Source organism: Cercospora beticola, chromosome 1 (genome assembly GCF_033473495.1).
Source record: "Cercospora beticola chromosome 1, complete sequence".
Lineage (NCBI taxonomy): Eukaryota > Fungi > Ascomycota > Dothideomycetes > Mycosphaerellales > Mycosphaerellaceae > Cercospora > Cercospora beticola.
In genome coordinates, this window is record NC_088935.1 from 2,108,697 (window position 1) to 2,130,043 (window position 21,347).

The 21,347-nt window shown below is 51.3% G+C and overlaps 9 protein-coding genes across 9 annotated transcripts; 6 read left to right on the forward strand and 3 right to left on the reverse strand.

Moving 5' to 3' along the window:
* Nucleotides 1–200: 200 nt before the first annotated feature.
* Nucleotides 201–2,792, forward strand: RHO25_000819 (uncharacterized protein; the record flags this gene model as incomplete). Its single annotated transcript, XM_023593426.2, has 1 exon — nt 201–2,792. The coding sequence occupies one exon, from the start codon at nt 201–203 to the stop codon at nt 2,790–2,792; it is 2,592 nt and encodes an 863-aa protein (XP_023460241.1).
* A 1,957-nt stretch (nt 2,793–4,749) lies between these two features.
* Nucleotides 4,750–5,139, forward strand: RHO25_000820 (uncharacterized protein; the record flags this gene model as incomplete). The annotated part of the gene is made up of 1 exon (XM_065602059.1): nt 4,750–5,139. The coding sequence occupies one exon, from the start codon at nt 4,750–4,752 to the stop codon at nt 5,137–5,139; it is 390 nt and encodes a 129-aa protein (XP_065458131.1).
* Nucleotides 5,140–6,130: 991 nt separating this feature from the next.
* RHO25_000821 (uncharacterized protein) lies at nt 6,131–7,171 on the forward strand (the record flags this gene model as incomplete). Its single annotated transcript, XM_065602060.1, has 2 exons — nt 6,131–6,464; nt 6,594–7,171. 2 exons carry the CDS (start codon nt 6,131–6,133, stop codon nt 7,169–7,171), a joined length of 912 nt encoding a protein of 303 aa, XP_065458132.1.
* A 99-nt stretch (nt 7,172–7,270) lies between these two features.
* Nucleotides 7,271–8,660, forward strand: RHO25_000822 (uncharacterized protein; the record flags this gene model as incomplete). The annotated part of the gene is made up of 2 exons (XM_023593428.2): nt 7,271–7,458; nt 7,508–8,660. The coding sequence occupies 2 exons, from the start codon at nt 7,271–7,273 to the stop codon at nt 8,658–8,660; spliced, it is 1,341 nt and encodes a 446-aa protein (XP_023460249.2).
* Nucleotides 8,661–9,134: 474 nt separating this feature from the next.
* RHO25_000823 (uncharacterized protein) lies at nt 9,135–10,871 on the forward strand (the record flags this gene model as incomplete). The annotated part of the gene is made up of 1 exon (XM_023593429.2): nt 9,135–10,871. The coding sequence occupies one exon, from the start codon at nt 9,135–9,137 to the stop codon at nt 10,869–10,871; it is 1,737 nt and encodes a 578-aa protein (XP_023460250.1).
* Nucleotides 10,872–11,072: 201 nt separating this feature from the next.
* On the reverse strand, nt 11,073–11,423 carry RHO25_000824 (uncharacterized protein; the record flags this gene model as incomplete). The annotated part of the gene is made up of 2 exons (XM_023593430.2): nt 11,073–11,340; nt 11,398–11,423. 2 exons carry the CDS (start codon nt 11,421–11,423, stop codon nt 11,073–11,075), a joined length of 294 nt encoding a protein of 97 aa, XP_023459030.1.
* Nucleotides 11,424–11,949: 526 nt separating this feature from the next.
* Nucleotides 11,950–13,210, forward strand: RHO25_000825 (uncharacterized protein; the record flags this gene model as incomplete). Its single annotated transcript, XM_023593431.2, has 2 exons — nt 11,950–11,992; nt 12,051–13,210. The coding sequence occupies 2 exons, from the start codon at nt 11,950–11,952 to the stop codon at nt 13,208–13,210; spliced, it is 1,203 nt and encodes a 400-aa protein (XP_023459029.1).
* A 1,335-nt stretch (nt 13,211–14,545) lies between these two features.
* Nucleotides 14,546–14,799, reverse strand: RHO25_000826 (uncharacterized protein; the record flags this gene model as incomplete). Its single annotated transcript, XM_023593432.2, has 2 exons — nt 14,546–14,601; nt 14,661–14,799. The coding sequence occupies 2 exons, from the start codon at nt 14,797–14,799 to the stop codon at nt 14,546–14,548; spliced, it is 195 nt and encodes a 64-aa protein (XP_023459032.2).
* A 737-nt stretch (nt 14,800–15,536) lies between these two features.
* RHO25_000827 (uncharacterized protein) lies at nt 15,537–17,006 on the reverse strand (the record flags this gene model as incomplete). The annotated part of the gene is made up of 1 exon (XM_023593433.2): nt 15,537–17,006. One exon carries the CDS (start codon nt 17,004–17,006, stop codon nt 15,537–15,539), a length of 1,470 nt encoding a protein of 489 aa, XP_023459031.1.
* Between the last annotated feature and the right edge of the window lie 4,341 nt (nt 17,007–21,347).

Consider the following 21,347-nt stretch of genomic DNA (forward strand, 5'->3'; position numbering starts at 1 on the left):
ATGAAGTCGCATTGCACAGTAGCCGGGGATGTCTGGTTGCGTGAATGATTCAGCGCGGTGAGGCGAACCACAGAAGTGCAGCGAAGCCAGAGCAACAGCGGGGCTCCACTCTCTGCACATCCACCTCCAGACAATGCGTGCCTGTCTCATGCATTGACTGCTGGATTGAGCACGAGCGCGACAAGGCGCGCACCTCCGTCATGCCCTCGCCCTCCCCGCAGCCACCACTGGCGGCGCCCGGGGCTCACCACCACCACCATCACCAATCCAAGGCCACACCGACCTCGCCCGGCACCGCGTCAAGTGGCGGCAATGCAGCCCGTCCACCGTTGATGAAGCGACAGAGCTCGCAGAACTCGCAGACGAGCAGCCGCCACGGCTTCGCCAGTCCCACGGCCAGCGAGCAGCACCTGCAGCACCATCCCGCGCGCGTCAAGCCGCGGCATCATGGCGCCAAAGTCGTGCTCCCGCGCAACCACAGCAGCGCAAGGAACCTGGCCAAGATGAGCAAACCGCCCCTGGGCGGAGGGCATCACGTCGCCTTTGATGATTCCCGGCGACACACGCGGCAACGATCGCACGAAGGAGACACTGAGATCCGGTTGCCCGGGAGTCTGGACGAACAGAGCCGGCCGCCGATGAAACGGAACATGACTGCGTATCAATTGCCGCGCACGCAGAGTCAGAGCCAAGTGAAGCTGAAGAAGAATCTGAGCCATGGGCAGCTCACGAGGCTGGGCGGAGGTCATGGAGGTAGCAGCAGGAACCTGTCGGGGCTGGGAGCACATGCGACGCGAGCGCCCATGAGCCCCGGTTTGAAGGGGCGAAGCAAGCGGCCCAAGAGTGCGGAAATAACGCCTGCTGAGTATCGCGCGCTGCAAGAAAGAAAGGGCTCAGGTCAGGAGAGGAAGGGCTCAAACCAGGAGAGAAAGGGCTCGAACCCGGAAAGAAAAGGCTCCGGATCAAAGGCGAACGCATCCAAGAAGGTTGGCTTTGCTGTGGGAAGTGACGAGAGTGGAGACTACGACGACGATGATGATGTTGGGGTCAGACAGCTCGACATGGAGGGCAGTGGGCTGCAGGAGGATGAGTGGACTGAAGAGTCAGCGAGCGCAAGCCCGCACAGCACGAGGCAAAATACAGCCAACAATTCGCGGCGTACCAGCATGAATTTCACTGGGAAGGAAAGGAATACTACGGCTGTCACGCCCAGCGATCTTCTAGCGGCGAAAGTGAGCGAGGGAATGCAGAGAAAGAGGGCGGAAATGGAGACGAGACAGGAGGCTAGCGAGAGTGAAGACTCGAGTGAGGAAGAAGGAACGAGTCCCATGACAATGGCGACGATGAGAGCACCACCCACGCCAGCGGCCGCCGATGAACGACAAACTCCTCAGACTGCTCCACGAATATCACTTCAACAGCCTGCCGAGTCAATGACTCGGCCACAGCAGACGCCAAGGGAGGAGAAGCAGCAGCAGCAAGCAGCTCCTGTTGCTCCAAGCACATCGGTCCATGACTACGCGGATCAGAGGTCAGCTTCACCTGCGAAGAATTCAACTCGGGATGCAATGCACGAGCCTCGTAAGGATCCTGAATTGGCCAAGCCTCAGGCACCTCAACACTCTTTCGCGCCGCCGATCTATCAGCAACAAACTGCCCGTGGGGACGCGCAACTCGAGACTCACGCGACTGCGCCCTCGCTGCCAGAAGTCAGAGAGCAAGCGCATCAAGCGAGAAAGGAATATGCCAACCCTGCCGCAAAGCGTGTGGCCAGCCAACAACAATTGCCTTCGCCAGCAGTGGTGTCTAACGTGAGTGCGCTGGATAGCAATCACAGCAGCACCACTTCTCCCGCTCCCTCTCTTCGTTCCTCAAGGTCGAATCTCGTAGGCGATAGTATGACTGATGCAGAAAGGGAAGATGCCGAATTGGTTTCCCGATTCATGCCTTCTGCATCTCATCCCTCGATGGGCAGCGGCGCCAATACAGCACTGAATACACCAAAACAAGGTAGCGGCTTCCACACCCCCGAGGAGCATCATGGCATCCCTCGAGACAGAAGTGGGTTTCAGGTCGGCCCCACCAGTCCTGGCTCTACGGTGTCGGGCTCGTCTGGCTACACGACGCCCGCGCAAGGAATGGGCCGCTCGCGAACAGAGTTACGTTTGCTGCAGGAGAAGGCATTAGCCGACCTTGAATCTCGCGCTGAAGGTCTAGGAGGTGCGAAACCGGTTCTCCCAGGCCACGTGTATGACCGCAGAAACGAGAGTCTCAAGTCCTTTATGAGTGGCGCTGAACTGCACAGCGGATCCGGACTGAACATGGGACCGCAAATATTCCAGGGACGATTCAGGGCTGTTAATACCGAGCTGCGTGTTGTGCAAAAGTTCCGCGATCCTGTTGGTGAAGCCATCTCAAGATTGCGGGGCTGTAAAGGCAGTCGGCTCAACCGTCCTCCATCTGCTTCAGGTCCGAATAGATCTTCAACGGGCCTATCGATCTCCAAGAGCGCAGTCAGCCTACCGAGCGCGCAGAGGGGAGGCGGTCTGAGTAAATCAGCAAGCCCTCCCAAGGGAGATGGAGCATTGAAGAGAGGCGGACAGAGCCAGGTGCTTGTCGGCGGAACTGGCGGAACTGGCGGAGGGAGCGAAAGGCATCAGTCGAGGAGAGGTGTGAGTTTCGCAGGAGGACCTCCCAAGACGAGGGAGATACCGAGCAGGGATGAGGCACCTAATGGAATGTCAAATGCGGATATTGCGAGAGTCGCACAGGAGCTGTGGAACGATTTCTGATACAAGTACGATTGGTTGGATACTGGAGAGCTTTGCATATATGATTGGTGCTGAGTTCTGTTGTCTGCGATTTCAGCGTGGCGTTTGGGGTGAAAGGACTTGTGCATTAGCATTGGATGGGGGCCTTGCGGGTTGATCATTGCAGTATTACTTTGGTGGTATTATTGGCAACGATTGTATATAGAAGGTGTTGAATTATGAAGATATGACCTCTGAGATGCATGAGATCGCATGGGAAATGTCGAAGTTGTGTTTGCAGGATACACTCCAGCCGGTGATCTGAATGCTCGTGAGCTTGAAACTGTGAGAACTCGGACGGCGGCCATCTACACACGCACTGAGAACAGCGGTCAACTCGATTCGGCGCATTGTGCAGGCTGTCACAGGTGAAGTTGCATCGCAGGTGCGCAGTCTGTGCCCCGGCCTATCAACGAGTTGTGGCACAATCACCGAGACGGCAATCTATGTTCTCCAGCCGGACTGGAGACATCACAGCGCTAGACATGAAGCCGAAATGAATTGTTGCACAACTCCACCGCGCGTGGTCTTCACTCACTTCCGGCAGAGGTAACGTGGCCTGACAATGCTGCGTGCCTTGCTTCGCGCATCGCATGATCCATTGGAAGTGGCAGTGGTACGGCAGGTCCTGCAATGACATGATGGTTCAGTCCAGAAGAAGCGTGGACAATCACTAGTTAACGGCCACAGTGACGGCATTGGCTGCGCTAGACGGAGTGATTCCCGTGGCTCCGAGCAACGGACATGGGTCGCACGACGAGTGTTGTGCGGGCGAGAAATGAGCAAGAAACAACAGAGGTGATAGGCCGGAAGAGGCTCTGGAGGTTCGCGCCTCTGCTGGGCTCGAGGCAACCAGAAATCAGGAGGGCGAGTCGGGGGTCGAGACTGCGCGGTGAGGCATGGCTGCCTTGCTTTTGCAGACCTCGAGCAGTTGGCATGTTGGGTCGGGAGGGCGCGAGCATTGCCTTGCGGTCATGGGCGTGCGGAGGTGGAGAAGGGCCCGTGGGTCTTCTTCACGCTGCCAACGGCCCACGCTCAGGCCCAGCGCAGAACAGAGACATGCCTGCTCGGAGAGAAGTCGCACACGTGACCCCACTGAGGAACACCTCGCGTGGGCGGTGGTCGTTGATGACTCGTTGGTGGTGCTCGTGTGTTGCCAGGTTTCGACACCGGCGCTAATGCCAGGGCCGCACAGCATGTGCCGATGCGGCGCTCGACGTGGCAGCTCGATGCGCGCGCGCGCTCGCAGAATACGACGTGCTGCTGTTGAGTATGCGCCATGCCAATAGTTGGCGAAGAAAATGCACAGAATTCTCTGCAGCGCTCGCAATCAGCAGAATCCACGCGCGCTCGTTCGTGGCACGAAGTGAATTTTGTGGGTAATCTCGTTTTGTTTGGACAGGCGCACGGACGGCATGAGCTAAAGTGTGATTGAGTTGGGAAGACCATGGCGATGGGCCGGGCTGCTTAGCGCGTGAAACAAATTGCAGGTCCCGCCAATATAGAAGTCTATTGATGCCCGTCGCGCTCGCGCCTTCGCTTCCTCTCTCTGCGCTCGCGACACCGTCAGACCACCACGCTCACTACCACCGGCTCCGGCCACTCACATTGGACGCTCTGCTCCAACAACCGCACTCGTTCATCGACGCACGTCTAGACGACGTGCCACCCACGCTCTCTAGCAGCTTCATCGACAGACAGACCAGGCGTCAAACCCCCGAGACAGTCCCAGCCATCGTCTTGACGACGACACGTCTCTCAGAGCATCAACCATCGACCCTCGATCGCCCGCTCTTCCGTCATCGTCCAATATCGACCATCTCTTCGCAACATCCGCGACAACAAACAATTGTCGTCCCAGCATTCCTGAGCTCAGCGTCATCGCGCATCCAATTCGACCCCCAACTGATCGGATCGACCCATTCCAATCGCCGTCATCATGCGCTTCTTCGATCTCTCCGCGAGCGCTATCGCAGCCGCTGCGCTGCTCCAAGGTGCCGTCGCGGCCGAGCAACCTCAGGGCTACGGCGCCGGTGAAGCCACCACCTCGGCGGTGACGACTTACTACACGACCATGACCGTCTACCGTGTCGCAACCACCGTGACCGCAACCCGAAACGGATCACTGACCGCCTACCCCACTACTGGTGGACCAACGACTCTGGTGGCATCAGCGACAATCCCAAGCTACGGCAACGGCACCAATGTGCATCCTGGCGCTGCTCCGACGACCGGAGTCGAAGCATCGCAAGGCGGCGCCAGCGGACTTCAAGTATGTTCCATGGGCGTCGCACTTGCCGCTGGTGTGGTTGGTCTGCTCTTCATCTAAGCAGACTGGTCACAACGGGATGCCACTTGGTATCGTTTCTTGCATCGCGGCGTGCTTGCGCGCTCGCGCCATTCTTAGGAGCAGAGGAGAGGAGGAGATGTTTGTCGATGTTGACCGTTCTTACGACTTATGCATGATGGAAGCGCGCTTCACTGTTGATGTTCTTCAGCTGGGAGGTCTTGCGAATGGGAGGAAAGCTTTCCGTCGTCGCCTCTCTTGGCGTCGACGGATGCGCATGGACGAGCCTATACCCTAGGAAGCGATGATGACTGACCGAACGAAGATATACCCCCTTTTTTTCGACACTTCGTGTGGATTTCTTTCGATTACCCTTCTTGGATAGATAGATTTAGCTTGGTGAGAACAAACTTCTTTGAACACTGCGGACTTCATTCATTTTCTCAGAAGCCGTTGGCTGAAGGCATGTGTGGTCCTGTCTCGGACAGCTTCCTGCGCCACTACCACGCTGCTTGCCCGGTTTCAGCGAGCATGTCTCTGGCAGAGGCGTGCCTGTAGCCAACCTCGTGAGCTAGGAAGCTGCCATCTCTTTGGGCAAAGCTCTGCCTCCTAGCGACTGCTCTGGAACAGTAGTGTTTCTTCTCCGCCCAGCGGAGCTTCTTTGTGCATGGGGGCGGTTCGGCGTAGCAGTTGCAGGAAGGAACGGTGGCGGTTTTCAGTGCACTGATGGTATACCACGAGCTCACATGTGGGCATGAACATCGAAACAGCCCAACGTTCGAGTTTGCAGCAGACGTGAGGTCGGAGTCGTGAAACGACACTGCTGTTGTCGATCAGTGCAAGTGTCAGCTCTTGCCCCAAGTGCAGTGCTTGTTCACCTTCGGACCCACTTCAGAGTGGAGCTTGTGACGGCAGTACCTTAACTTCGACCTTCGACTCATGAGCTTGCACGTTTGTCTGAACCCTACACAACCGGACGAGCTCGACAGTCGAGCTTGCAATACAACGACCGCGTGTTGACTGGCACATCGAAATGCAACGCGTCAAGAACGTCGGCTATGACGAAGATGATCTGTACTCCGACGAGGACGAATATGCGGGGGAGCAGGACGAATTCACCGCAGAGGACAAAGAGAACTTTGCGACTCTCACTCCTGTAGTGAGAGCAGAACTGGAAGAGGCGGCTATCACAGTGACTACGAAGCAGATTGAAGATGCGTTATGGCATTACTATTGGGACGTGGGCAAGAGTGTGGCATACTTGAAGAACTCGAGGACACCGCAACAGCCCAAGCAGCAGGAGGGGAAGAAAGAAAAGCCGAAGACCAAGTTTGATGAGGCAAGTGCAGCCAATGCGGCTAACGCAGGTGAGTTGAATATTTCTTTGGAGTCTTGTACCGGTCATGCTTGCTGGCGTAGCTCGCATGGCTCCAAGTGCAAACATCGGCAGGCTCTCCGACGATATTTCTGGGCAGCCACTGATTTGGCGGTGGTAGACCCGAAGCCTACGCCGCCAATGTCAGCTGTGGACTGGTTCAGAGGAGTTCCTTGGACGAATGTACCTGCTGGGAGCATTGGTGAATTGGTCCCTGCTCAACCAGCGCGCCCCGAGCCACAATTGCTTGGAGGTTCTTCGAAGCTGGCAAAGCTAGCGGAAGAGCGCCGTAGGAAGGCGGCGGTGGCAGCACAGCAACCTGCCTCAACGATAGGCACCGATCCTATCAGCGGACTCGATCGTCTGAGCAAACCAAAGGAGGCAAAGGAGAACGATCGACCTATTGCCAAAGAAGAAGCCAAGAAGTATCCCATTCGCCGAAAGAGGTCGCCAACGCCCCCTCCACGAGAGCCAACTCCACCACCTCCAGAACCAGAAGAAGATGTGCCGGACCTTCGAAGCTCCCCAACCGCATTCGGCCACACATTAGCCAGGAGCGATCGCGAAGCACATGATTCCAAGCAACTCACTCTTCGTGATTTATTTGGCTCTGGCTATAGTCTTGGTCCCTTTGCAGCACCCTCACCCGATGACACTGTGCTTCGGGCTCAGAAATCCAGCAAAGGATTGAACAAATAAATACCTTCAGCTGGAACATAGCTGACCATACATGAAGCGACAGAAAGCGTGAAACAGACACCGACAACGGCGAATGGCCTTGCAAAGAAAACGGAAGCAATGAAGCTTGACGCTGCGCCCAAAGCGAAAAGTAAAGGGCTCGACGTGCCCAAGCTGTGGATCCAGGAACAGGCGAAACGCAGATCCGCAGCGTTTGTGGTCATTGGCCACGTTGACCACGGCAAAAGTACACTCATGGGTCGACTGCTTCTGGATACTGGCGCGGTAGCTCAAAGGGACATTGACAAGTGAGTACACCTTGCCGCCAGTCTTCTCAGCAGTGTTAATGCTCAGCAGATTCAAGAAGCAAGCTACAGAAATGGGGAAAGCCTCTTTCGCATTGGCATGGGTCATGGACACCGGCGCAGAAGAGCGCAAACGAGGTGTCACTGTAGACATAGCCCAGCACCATTTCAGCACCGACGACACGGACTTCACCATACTGGATGCCCCGGGCCATCGAGATTTCGTGCCCAACATGATTGGCGGTGCATCCATGGCAGATATTGGGCTACTTGTTGTGGATGCGAATCAGCTCGAATCCGGTATGAAAGGCCAAACGAGAGAGCATATCCTGCTTGCACATGCCGTCGGATTGCAAAAGGTCGTCGTGGCTGTCAACAAACTCGACTCCACGGCGAGTCCCTGGGACGAATCCACGTTCAAATCGATCAGCCTGGAGATTCGCAAGCTCCTGGTGGAGACTGGCTTTTCCAAGGACGACATTGCGATTGTGCCCTGCAGTGGACTAAGTGGCGAAAATGTGGTCAAGGCACCGGAGGCCAAATCGGAAGCAGGTTGGGTCATGAACAAGCATCCGACACTACTACAACAACTCGAGCAATCAGTCCCATCAGGTACACTGCCGGAAAGTGTCTCGCGTCCACTGCGCTTGCAAATTGCGAATGTGTTTCGAGGTGGCATACAGAATCCTCTTTCTATATCTGGTCGGATACGAAAAGGCAATGTGCAGGTTGGCGAGTCCATGACAATTCAGCCTAGCGGAGAGAACGCCACTGTCAAGGGTATCGACTTGGTGGGAGCTGCCAAAGACTGGGCTGTGGCAGGGAACATTGTCACACTCCATCTGGCGGACATTGAGGCTCAGCACCTGCGGAGTGGCGACGTTGCTTGCAATGCGACCAAGCCCATTTCCGTTGTGAAGAACGTGATCGCCCGGGTTCAGGCCATCGGTGCTCTGTTGCCGCAGGAGGTAGATGTGCACGTCGGACGGCTTCACGTTCCGGGCAAGATCAGCCAGCTGTTTAGCGTGGTCAACGCCAAGGACGAGATGGTGAAGAAGAAGCCGAGAATCATCAAGGCCGGCCAGAGAGCTCTGGTACGAATTGCTTTGAACAGCGGTGCGCCGCTGGAGCCTGGCGATCGCATAGTGCTCAGAGCTGAGGGCAGCACGATAGCAGCAGGAACAGTGGAGAACGTAGGCAGATAGTGGAAGATATCTGCTAATGAGCCATGACCGAAGAGAAAGGGAGAAGGAGCCCAACCGTAGTTTGAACGCATCTCTTTCTCTGAAGCTGACGGTGAGACTCTGCTCCCTCGTCGGATGATGCAGCGTGAATGCGCCTTACAGGCAGTATCAGAGACAATGGCGCGTGGTATGTGCCCACAATCGCCTATGCTTTGACCGTTTGACGAGAGTGGTGAAGCGCAATGCTGCAATTGTGAGGCCTAGTTAGATGCACGTGCCAAAAGGTGAATTGTGGGTCCCAGAACCGAAAGCCAGATTGCTGCCCAATCGGGAACCCAATTGACATACCCACGTCCGCTTTCTTAGGAGGCAGTCACAAACCCCAACTCACTCTCTACCGCTAATTGATAACGCCGACCCTCTCTGGCCCAGACGCAAGCCGCGATAAACCACCTCTGCAGGAACGAGAATCGTGTTGGAAACGAGGCCGCCGTTATGTCTCGTAGAACCGCGGGGCCAGACAAGGCCGAACAGAATCGAGCCACGTTGAAGCAGTTGGTCAAGTTGGAATCTAACAAGAGTTGCGCGGACTGCAAACGCAACAAGCATCCGCGATGGGCGAGTTGGAATCTTGGAATATTCATTTGCATCCGGTGCTCGGGCATTCACCGCGGCATGGGAACTCACATCTCGAGGGTGAAGTCCGTGGATTTGGACTCGTGGACAGATGAGCAGATGGCCAGCATGCTCAAATGGGGAAACGGACGAGCGAACAAATATTGGGAGCACAAATTGGCGGAAGGGCATGTGCCTAACGAGGCCAAGATTGAGAATTTCATACGCACAAAGTACGACAGCAAGCGATGGGTGATGGACGGGCCCATCCCAGATCCGAGCACCCTGGACGATGGAGGCGTGGACGACGATGTGCCCCTGAATGTGGTACAGCAGCAGGTGAAGGAGCGTGAGAGGAGTGCGAGCATTCGAAATGGACAGGCGTCAAGAGCGGTACCAGGCCCATCGGCGCCGCAGCCCCAGATGGATTTGTTTGGAGATATGAACGAACCGGCAGCACAACCTGCACGACCAAGTACAACGGAGCCGTCAATCAGCAGACCTGGACCTCCAAAAGCACCTGCGGCAGCACCCAAGCAAACTAAACCTGGCGAGAGCTTGCTTGGGCTGGACTTTTTTGGAGGCACTCAATCTGCACCACCCGCCCGCCCTTCCAGCACTGGTCCAAGCGCAGGTGGAGTTGGCAGATCGGATCTGAAGCAGTCAATTCTATCGTTATACGCATCAAAGCCTGCAGCTCCACCAGCACAACCCGCCGCCAACGCATTATCCTCACCTTTGGCGTCGCCCTCATCCCAGTCAAACGCCCAAGTACTCGGCGGTCTTGACGATGCGTTTGGCTCGCTCTCTTTCTCCGGCCCGCCAGCGCAAGCGAAACCTGCACCTTTCTCGAACTTCTCCGCGCCAACCGGGCATTCTAGGCAAGCGTCCGCGCAGAAGACATCGACCCTCAGCGGTGGCAGCTTTTTCGACATGAAGCCTTCGCCACCTCTGAAGCAGTCATCTCCCCTGGCTTCGCCACCTGCTCAACCTGCCATCACGACCAGACAGCCTAGCAACAGTTTCGGCGCAGATTTTGGTGATTTCTCATCAGCAGCCCCAGCAGCGACCACGAAAAGCCCACCGGTGACGACCAGCAGCATGGGCGACTTATTCGACATGAGCACTCCCGCTCCTGCTCCCGCTCCGAAGCCAGCGCCAGTGAACAAGCCTCCTCCGATACAGGCTGCCAACTTCTCAGCTTTCAATCTCTCTCAACAAAGCTCCGCCCCGGCACCAGCGCCAAAGCCCGCTCAAACTTCTGCAGTGCCTACATTCGCCGGCTCGAATGTCTGGGATTCAAATGACGCATGGGCAACGCCAGATCCAGAGCCGGCCAAGACTGCCCCAGCACCAGCTACTGTTTCGACTCCCGCCTTCAAGTCTACTCCAGCCCCTGCTGTGACGACGAGTGCGTTCGATTCTGGTTGGGGCGATCCCGAGCCCGCTAAGCCTGCAAACACGTCCACGAGCGCTGGCGGATTCTCCGTCCAGCAAGACGAGGAATTCGGAGGGTGGTCACACGCCAGTCCAGTCGCCACATCTCCAGGACCAGCCAAAACGAGTGGAGGCAATGTGAACAATACCGATGACCTGTTCGGCAACGTGTGGGGGTAGATAGACCACGATCCATCATGAGATGCGGCCCCTGGTTTGATAACGAATAAAAGCAACAGATCATGCCCCTATTTCATGCCTTTATTGTGATCATATCAAAGAGAACTGCCGTCTCCTATGGTCGCTGTATGCACATAAAACTGCCCTAACGCCTTCGCTAAAGTCGCAAACTTCCTGAAGTGACAACACTGCACTGCTCTCTCAAAAGATGAGATGGTATATCCAATACAGTAGCACCACCGCGGCTATGAGTATGCCAGCCAGCTTCAGCACTGCAACCTTATTCCCCGACTGCGCCATTGTGATGAGGCGTTTACTAGACCCTTTGAGGGACCCTGCCATGGTGGAAAAGGTTTCGGACGTGCTGTCGATGACATGCTGGTCGCGGGCATTGTCGTAGATGTCGATGGTGACGGAGCGCAAGGCGGAGACTTTGGCGGAGAGGGAGTTTAGGGAGTCATTGTTCTGCCTGGAAGAGAGGATGTGAGTGAGAGTAGGCATGTAAGCGGTCAGATGAGGCGGTTACCTTTCGCGCTCGTAGGCTTCGGACATGGCGGATGCCGAGCGGTGGTGGTTGAGTTGGCGTCGCTGGCGGAGGTGTTGCGGAGGAGCGTGCGGAGACGGAGACGCGGTCGTCGGCGGGTGTTCGCGTTGGTATCGTGTGTGGTTCGCAGGACAAGTCGGCAGGTGACGCGACGGGAAACAGTCGGCCGGTCGGTCGAGCAGGGGCCAATGCACACTTTATGATCTATCGTCGTGACCTTGATCCTACGTCTGCCACGATTCTCAAGACGAGTGCCTCAGCTAAACTCAACAAGGCGCAGATACGAGGAGCGTAGAAATTTCGAGTTCCTGTGGCGGATAATGTCGTTTCCAAAGTCCGAAACCGTAGGTTCTGTTTGCTGTCCGGTGGTGGTAGGGGACGTGCAGCCTCAGCCACACAGTCTTGGAAGCTGCGCTTCGACGACTTCGACGAACGCTGCCTGGAGTGGCATCTCACTTAATAATCCACCACTCACTACCCACCGCCGACCTCTCTTTCCCCTCACCCTCGCCATCCCCCGCCTCATCGCCCACCATGCCGCCCTTCCTCAACAACCCGCTGCCGTCGTCGATGCGAAGTGCGTAGCCACACCACCCCGCCATCCTCTCCGTCAGCTGCTAACAGATCGACAACAGGCGAATGCAAAAAATGCGGACGTATCCTCGCATCCTTCATCGATCCGCGACAAGCGTTTGGACCTGACAAGGTCATTCCGCCCTCCATTCTCGCCAACGCCAAGGGCCTCGCCATCATCACAGTCTTCAAGGCCGGCTTCCTCGGCTCCGGGCGGTTTGGATCGGGTGTTGTGGTAGCGCGTCTTGCAGATGGTACATGGTCAGCACCGAGCGCCATTGGAACAGTCGGAGGCGGCTTTGGTGGACAGATTGGATTCGAATTGACGGATTTCGTCTTCATCCTCAACGATGCGAGTGCTGTCAAGACCTTCTCGCAAGTGGGCTCCTTGACATTGGGAGGCAACGTCAGTATCGCTGCCGGACCGGTCGGGCGCAACGCTGAAGCTGCTGGAGCCGCGAGCTTGAAGAGTGTCAGTGGCATCTTCGCATACAGCAAGACGAAAGGTCTCTTTGCGGGTGTGAGTTTGGAAGGCTCGGTGTTGATCGAGCGAAGAGATGCAAATGAAAAGATGTATGGACGCAAGTTGACTGCGAGGGAGCTGCTGGGTGGTAACGTGCCTGTGCCTCCACAAGCGGAGCCACTTACAAGAGTGCTGAACTCGAGGGTCTTTGCGGGCGTAGGAGGTACATTCAGAGACGATGCCATGTACAACGATGTACCGGTTTACGATGACAGCCATGAGGACGTGGTCTGGCAAGGGCGGACTGGCGACGGCTACAACGCCGGGATTCCGACACAGAGGACTGGTGACTTCCGACAAAACGAATTCGGTGGACCGAATCGCGCATCGACTTGGTCGGACCAACAGACAACCTACGGCCGTGCCAATCCGAACGAGACATTTGACACCATGGGATCTCGAAGTCGATCATCCACAATTGGCGATCAGTCCGAATACGTCTACAGTGACCGCAAAGGACCGGCACCTGGTCGTCCCTCAGCGCCAAAGCCTGCATTTGGCAGTAAACTAGCATCAGCGTCCCCCGGACAAGCTATTGCCAAGTTCACATTCGAAGCTGATCAGCCGGGCGATCTGGGCTTCAAGAAAGGCGATGTAATCGACATCGTGAAGCGAACTGAGAACGAAGCCGATTGGTGGACTGGACGAATTGGAAACCGGGAGGGCATCTTCCCAAGCAATTACGTCGAGGTTGTATGAATCCGCCGAGGAAAGGTATCTGGTTGGCTACTTTACCTTCTTGGATTATTGTTCTTCGCCTGCGCGTACTTGCTGGCCTTCGAAATACCCGGATGATATCACGAGAGCGTTGCGGTTTTGAATGTGACATGGCTGATGAATGATGCCGCAAAGAGAGATTGTAAATAGCGTGGCGTTTCGTGGTCCCCTAAGATTTTATGCTCGACAGTAGCATTAGCGTAGCGATACAGGTGGTGGCATTTTTGTGAGTTCCTTCTTCATCATTCATCATAAATCAGTTCGTAGCGCGATCCATCGAACCGTCGCCGATAGCTTCTCTCTGCAACCAACTGGGGCAAGCTGTTGGCTACAGGCTCGGCGTGAGAGAAACAGATGCCATGGAGCGATCGTCTTCATCATGTCTGGAAAGCTTACGTCCTGCTCCCAGACGTTTCGGCCTGTATATCTCAACAATTCCCGACCGTGTCATTCGTTGCGCGCATTCCCAAGACAACGGCTTTGCCCAGGACTGACACACTTCGCATTATACACTTCATGGCGGCTTGTCCTCTTCCAGCGCCCAAGGCCGCGCTCTGGATCATCTTCATAGGCAGCGGCGTACTGATGGCATTCTCTAGTTTCACAAATAGCCCACCTGTCGGAGACCATCAATGATTCACCCTTTCCAATACTGAAAGTCTTCTCGCCTACTTACCCACAGTGGGACCATGAGTACTCAGACCGACTATGCCCAGCACCAACGCCCAGGATAATCTCGGAAATAGAATGGGGAAGGCGGCGATGAACGTCTTCGTTGCTGTGCCCGGATTGTCTTTTATGAGTTTGATGATGGCTTCGAGGAGATTGTCGAGTCTAAAGTTGTGGAAGTACGGTTTTACATGTGTCTTGAGGAAGGAAGCGATGTATCGAGCGTTCGGGAAAGATCGTTGAAGAGTATGCAAACAGCATTACCGCTCGTTCGAATGGTCGCCGGACTGTTCTTGAGGAGCTCCTTCAAGTGGCGAAAGCTTTCATCAATCGAACCAAACTTTGCAACCATTGCGCGTTCGTCGAAAGGTTTGTCGAAGAGTTTGCTGGAGAGTTTGTCGAAGAAGTTGTCGCAGTTGTGATTTGCACATGTCTGTGAATATGAAAGTGACGTGGTCACATGTTGCAAGGTGAAAAGGAAGCTAGGAGCAATCGCGAATGTGTCGTCGCATAAGCTGCATGCAGAAAGTTATATTCTCAACGCCAGGAAGTCTCGCGCGCGCAACCAGTTGGATATCGTAAGCAAATTGAGCACCCACAACCACATAATCGCAATGTATCGAATCATTGCCTGTGCTCCTCACCACCTCAATGTACCACTAGCCTCTCGGTCCTTGAGATCACCCACCACGCATGAATTACACCTGATGACATAAGTTAGTTATTGCAATTTGCAGCATGTGGATGCTCCTGCAGCGCTCACCTGGAATCCAGCCCAATACGCAAAGTGCAATGTTGATGAGTAGATCGGCGCCGCATGCTTTCTTGATGAATACTGGCACCGGAGGAACAAAAATGGCGAGGAAGTAGAGAAGAACGTCGCTGCTGGAACTTTTCGCCATATTGAATGCCTGCAAAATAACTCATCAGTCTCTATACGACATGCTGGGATGGAAGTGACGACTAACTTGCGACAATAAATAGTCAATACGTGTATGTACGAGTGTTGGCCTGTGTGTATGGTATGGATCAGGGCTGTACAAGATGAAATAACCACAAGACCAGAATTTGCAGCAGACTTGGACCTGCGATGTGCTATTATACCAGCATTGCACGACCTAGCGACACTCCTTGTAAGGCTGAATGTCCGCGGCGCGACTTCTGGTCTCACGACGATGATGCCGCGGAGCCACAGGGATGACGTCTGCCTGCGCCTCGAGACAAGGATTCGCCGCTGAACGAGGCTTGTGCGTGGCTCACAAGGTCCGTGCAGATGAACGAATGGAACTCTCCCAGACAATTTTTGTGATTCCTTTCCAGTCGCTAACAACGAAGTCTTCAGTTTCTGCAGTTCCGTATCCCCACAAGAAACATTGAGGATAATTCTGAGCAGCAAAACCTGCAAGGATTCATCAGATATGGGCTCCATGTATCTCAGCAGGCTTTGGCATTAGATGATCTTTCCAAGCCATCCAGCGTGCCGATGGGTCGAGACGTGTTCCTGGACGACTCTCAGAAATGGAAGCCTCCGAATGCAACCATGCAATCTCAGCCTCTCTGCGGAGCTCTGTCTCCCAAAGTACGTTCATCGTTACTCTTACTCAAGAATGCCTCACCAGCTTTTGGTGTCACTTGCTGATCACTCCACGTCCGAGGGGTGATCACTCAGCTCAGGGCTCTCTGGCTGACCCTCAGGGCTTTCTGGCGCATCATATCCAGACATTTCGTCCTCGTCGGCATCTTGCATCGCCTTCTTCATTGCGGCCACGGATACGCCACCTTTCTTGTCTCCGTGTCTCTTGACAAGATGCTCAATCGGACAACCCTCATTCCAGCCTTCACTCGATTGTCCAGTCGCCGCTCGACATCGAGGGCATGTTTTCCCATGCTTGATCAGCAAGTAGTGCAGCTTGTACTTGTATTCGTCCGGAATCCTTGCGTCGCAATGAGAGTATGTGGTGTTTCTGTCCACTTTCGGTTGTCCTTTCTTGGTCGACTTTGGTACCCAGCCCAGATACTGCACCAGGCGAAAGACGTGAGTGTCCACCGCGAAGGACGGGCGTTGCAAGCAGAACAGCGCAACACATGAAGCCGTCTTGGCGCCGATTCCAGGGTAGGTGATCATCTTATCGATGGCATCGTTTGTGCTCATTGCGTGCAGATGATCAAGTGAGATGATCTCCTGCTCAGCCTTGTCGATCTCCTCTTGCTTTTCGCCCTCCGTTTCATTCTGAGCGCCTGCTACATCCTCGCTCGATTTAGCTAATGCAGCTTTCCTCTCTTGGTTCTCTTCATACACCATCTGCAGGATGTTCTTGATGTCTTTGGACTTGACATTAGCCAGGCCTCCACGTTCGATTGCCTTGAATACTTCTTGTTGCGGAGCCAGGCGGACCGCATTCCAATCTACACTGCCTTTACCAATGCCCTCTTTCAGCGTGCCAAACCGATTGACGAGTCCCCTGAACGCAGTACTGGAATTGCTGTTTGTCGTATTGGCACTCAAACGGGTCCTGATGAGTGCATCCAAGACTGATGGCACTTCTCCACATCCGGCGACGTCCAACGAGGGTGGTGGGATGGCCTTGGGCACAGTAACTTTGCCATGCTTCTTCTCCAGGATACGCACAACCTCTTCGCATTCCTCCCTTGTTGGACGCGCATAGTCGGGGAAGGGCGAAACGCCGTGATTCAGAGCCAGTTTGGCTTTCTTTGGGGTCTTCTTCGCAGAGCTTGGTTCTTCTGTCGTTTCAAGTCCGACGGGCGGCTCTTCCTTCACTGGCTCAGATCGACGAGTGCGCTTCTTTGGTGGTGCTTTGCCATTATGCTCTTCCTGGTCAGGTGTCGGAAGAGTGGTGCCAAGATTGTGTGGCAACTCATCGTCGTCAACATTCTCTTGCTTGATAGACCTCCTCGACCTCTTTTTGGAAGTATTTGATGGAGTGATTGGTTCGTCTTTAACTTTGACTGAGGCATTGCCAGCCTTTTTGGACGAAGATTGCGCTTTTCTTGCCTTCGCAGCGACTGGAGTGGTCGGTGGACTGGAGAGCTGTTGTGGCTCTGCTCCACTCTTCGCCTTAGCCGCGGAAGCACGAGTTGCTCTGGCCATTGCGCCTTTGATGGCGCGGGTCTGAATGAAATTGAAAGGCAAGGATCGAAACGATGTTGGCCTATATAGCAGTGGCAATAAAGCTCGATGGCGTAGGAGCTGACAAGCCACTTTATGAGCCCCAAGGTGCGACGTGCGAGACAGCAACCGAAGAGAGTCCGAACGGACAGTCTGCCAGTCACGAATATTGGAGTGAGGTGTAGAGCGTGGTCGACGAAGGCGCTTTGTGGTCAAGGAGAGTTCGAAATCGATGAGGTCAGATCCGGGCGCTTGGGCCCGCTGCAGGTACGCGATCTCTGCAGGGACGCGATGTGACTGCTTCTTCTTCGACCCTGCCATCCCTTTGCTTACGGGCTGATTTTTCAACGCGAATTAGCGTAGACCTTAATCCGCGGAAAGGACCTTCCGGTGGATCCTTTCGCAGGGGTTTACAGCTAATTAGATCGTGTTCGAGGTCTATCTTATCGTTATTATATCTTAAGTAGTATCTAGTATAAATTATTATTACTATAGAAAGTAGTTATTACTATAATACTACTAGTATTCTCGCTATTCGGTATATTCTAAGTATCTTCTTATATACTTTCTAACTCTATAGAGGTCGTTAATACGCCTAATTATAACTATATAATAGACCTAAACGATATCTATAACTATATTAGTAACTCTAAAGTAGTATAACTTACTAGTAATAGTACTACTAGTACTAATAAAGAGATAGTTAATAATTTAGAATTAGATAACGAGATAGCGTACGAATATATAGATACTATACTAGTAGCGCGTTTAGTAGAAATATTAGTAGAGATAGCGCTATAGAAAATAAAATAGTTTAATAAATATATAGTATTTAAAATAAATAACTTTAAGAGCTATAAACTACTTAAAGAGCCTTATTATAAGCGTATTATTAACCTACTACCTAGTTTCTTTATATAGCTATATTATCTACTAGTTATTAAGTATACTAAGAGATATTAAAGTATTTATATTAAGAACTATACTACTAATAATACTACTTTTAAGGAATAGTATTTTAACCTACTACTATTATTCTTCTAACTCTTCTTTATACTAAGAGTATTCGTAATAATCGTAGAGTTTATAAAAGTATATATAGTAGTATAAAAAGTATTAATTATTAAATATAGAGGTCTAACCTATCTAGTTATAGCGGAATAAGGCAAAGTAAAACCCTCTATAGTAAGTAGTTAGAGAGGCTTAGGTTACTATCTACTATAAGCCTATAAAGAAATACTCTCTACTAAGAATTCCTAAAGCCTAAGGTACTACTTACCTAAGGCCTAACTATTAGATAGAGAGATATAGTATCTATAGAATCTTAAATCGTAATATTAATTAAAGTAGAAGCGATAAATATTAAGATTTAGTACTTACGAAGTCCTATTATATATCTCTACGTAGTCGTAGATAGAAATAGATAGCTTTAGCTATACTAGTAAAGTATAGAGTAGCTAGATATCTATAGAAATAGAAAGAAGATAATAAAAAGTCTAGAATTTCGACTTAGAAAGATTAGAGAGCTCCTAAGAATATAAAGATAACGCTAGTATAGTATAACTACTATAAGAAAACCAATACTCGACTACGAGATAGCTCTTCTAAATAGTAAATACTACTATAGGTCTAGAGGCTAGAGTAGTAACCTAAGCTCTAAATAAACTAAAAAGAAGGAACTAAGTATACTTAAAGGAAAGCTTTAATAAGAAAAAGTAAGAATAGTAGAAATAGAAGAAAGGAATAGTAGTACCTCTATAGATACTAGAATAATTAGCTACTAGAAGCCTTTTATCTAAATAGAAGACTCTAAGATAGACTAGTCTCTCTACTCTAGAGCTCTCTAGAAACTTTAAGTCTAAAAGTAGAGTATCTAATATAAGCTATTTAACTCTATACTATACTTAGAGCTACCTATAAAGATATCTACTACTATTCTAGATATTCTATAAAAACTATTACGATTTAAGATTCTATAGATACTATATCTCTCTATCTAATAGTTAGGCTTTAGGCAAGTAGTACCTTAGGCTTTAGGAATTCTTAGTAGAGAGTATTTCTTTATAGGCTTATAGTAGATAGTAACCTAAGCCTCTCTAACTACTTACTTTAGAGAGTTTTACTTTGCCTTATTCTACTATACCTAGATAGGTTAGACCTCTATATTTAATAGGTTATAAGCCCGGGTTTATATCGTAGCCGGAAAGCTAGGAGCTAGAGAATATAATAGTAAGTACTTATAAGAGCTAGAGGTATATAGCTCGAAAGGCGTAGCTTATTAGGCGTTAAGGCATAACGGCTAGTACCGCTTATGCTTAGCGCAGGATAAAAGCACGTAGAACGTATATAAACGAAGGAGGCAAGAATTATTCTTAATATCTCTAGACGGGGAGTCTAGAGGCGCTTAATATATTGCTATATTCTACTCTTATAATTATAATTCTTCTACCTTATCGAGAGTAGCGATCTATTAAGGCCTATTATACTTACGCGAAACGCATCCGCCTAGCGAACTAATCGCGACGACGACGTAGCGAACGATAGATAGCTATTAGGCTATATCGAAGAGATATTAGAATCTAGAATAGTATAAGCTAAAAAGGAATAGGACGAGGATATAAATAATGCCGACGACGCTAGTAACGCGTATATAATACGCAGGCGCCTCTAAGCTAAAAATAATACGTTACGCGAATAGCTAGAGATCCGTACTCTTAAGGCTAAGAACGAACGCTTACTAAGAGAGGTATAGATAACTAAATTGCTAGTACGGCTAAGCGCGATAGCGCTAGGCCTCGGATAGCTAATACCTTAGTAAGGTAGCGCGTCCGCAAGTTATACGAGCGGCGTACGTTCCGAAAGCGACGAGTATAGCTTATACGAGTCTATTAAGCTACGTGCGCCTAAGCTCTTTAAGAGTAAGACTATAAAGGAGGTCCGCGAATTTATCTATACTCTCGAGGTAAACTTTATAGCTATACTAAAGAGGTTTCCGACGGATTACTAGAAGGTAATTATAAGTATTATATACCTCGTAGGCGAAGCGTAAGAGGTATAGCATAATAAATACCTAGGCGTTCTGCCTATAGGATATACCTAGTCTTAGTTCTATTAATTCCTATACGATATCGTCGGGGATTAAGCGAACTATATGCTTCTCGTAACTATAGAATACGAGAATATACGCTAGAGTAAGAGCTAGAGCGTACGATAGTTCGTAATAGACCTTAGCAACCTAGAGTCTTAGTTAGGTAACTATACTAAGGCGTAGCTAGTACGCTAGTTCCTCGTAAAACTAAAGCTATCGCTACGTAAGGATATTATTAAGAACTATATCGTCCCTAATAAGCGTACCGACCTCGTCGCCCTAGTAAGGCGCCTCGAGCAAGCTAAGAAGGCTATATCTCGTAAGCCGTATCGTAGTAATACCGAGAACAAGTAGGCTAAGCGCAAGCGTATCGATAGCGACGCTCCTTATAAAGGAGCCTCCGGTTCGACTAGCGGCTAACGCGATACTAATAGTAGCAAGCCGAGGAGTAAACGTAAAGGCAAGGGCAAGAGCTAGCAACTAACGTGCTACGTATATAACAAGGTTAGCTATATTAGTCCTAACTGCCCGAACTCTAAGAAAGACGGTAATAAGCCGGCTATTCGTAGAGTAACTATAGCAAAGGAGTAGAGAGCGAAAAAAGCTAAGGCGCCGGAGACAACGCGCGAGTTACCGGCGCTAAACTAGATAGCGATAACCCTCTACTAGTTTAGAGCGTACTAGCGACGCGTATAGAAGAAGAAGTTAAAACGTAGTTAGATAGTAAGCCGGCTACTTTCCTTCTCGACGATACTATAGATATTAATATAATATTAAGGGCCTTTATACTATAGTATAACCTACTAATAAGGCCGAATACGGCTCTGCCGCTAGTTACTACCTTTATAGGTAAATTAGGGCACTATTATAGTACGTACTATATATATATACGGATCGTAGACTCTAGTAGTAAGGAGCGATCTACAGGTAGCATCTTCTATATATATAATATACTAACTCCTAACGTAATCTTAGGCCGTCTATAGCGACGTACTTAGCGCGTACTAGCTAGTAGCGCTATAGATAAATAGCTATATAGTAACGATCGTTTTAGCAAGTTCGAAGTCCGAGAAGCCTATAAGTTCTTTAAGAATCTTTAGAAGGCACTAGTAGTATTTACGGTAAGCCTAAGTAAGGCAGGCGATAAGGTTAAGCCTATCTCTATAGAGTTCTATTATTTTAACGATATTCTTAATCCGATAGAGGAAATAAGAAGCAAGCTAGTTAATAGCGCA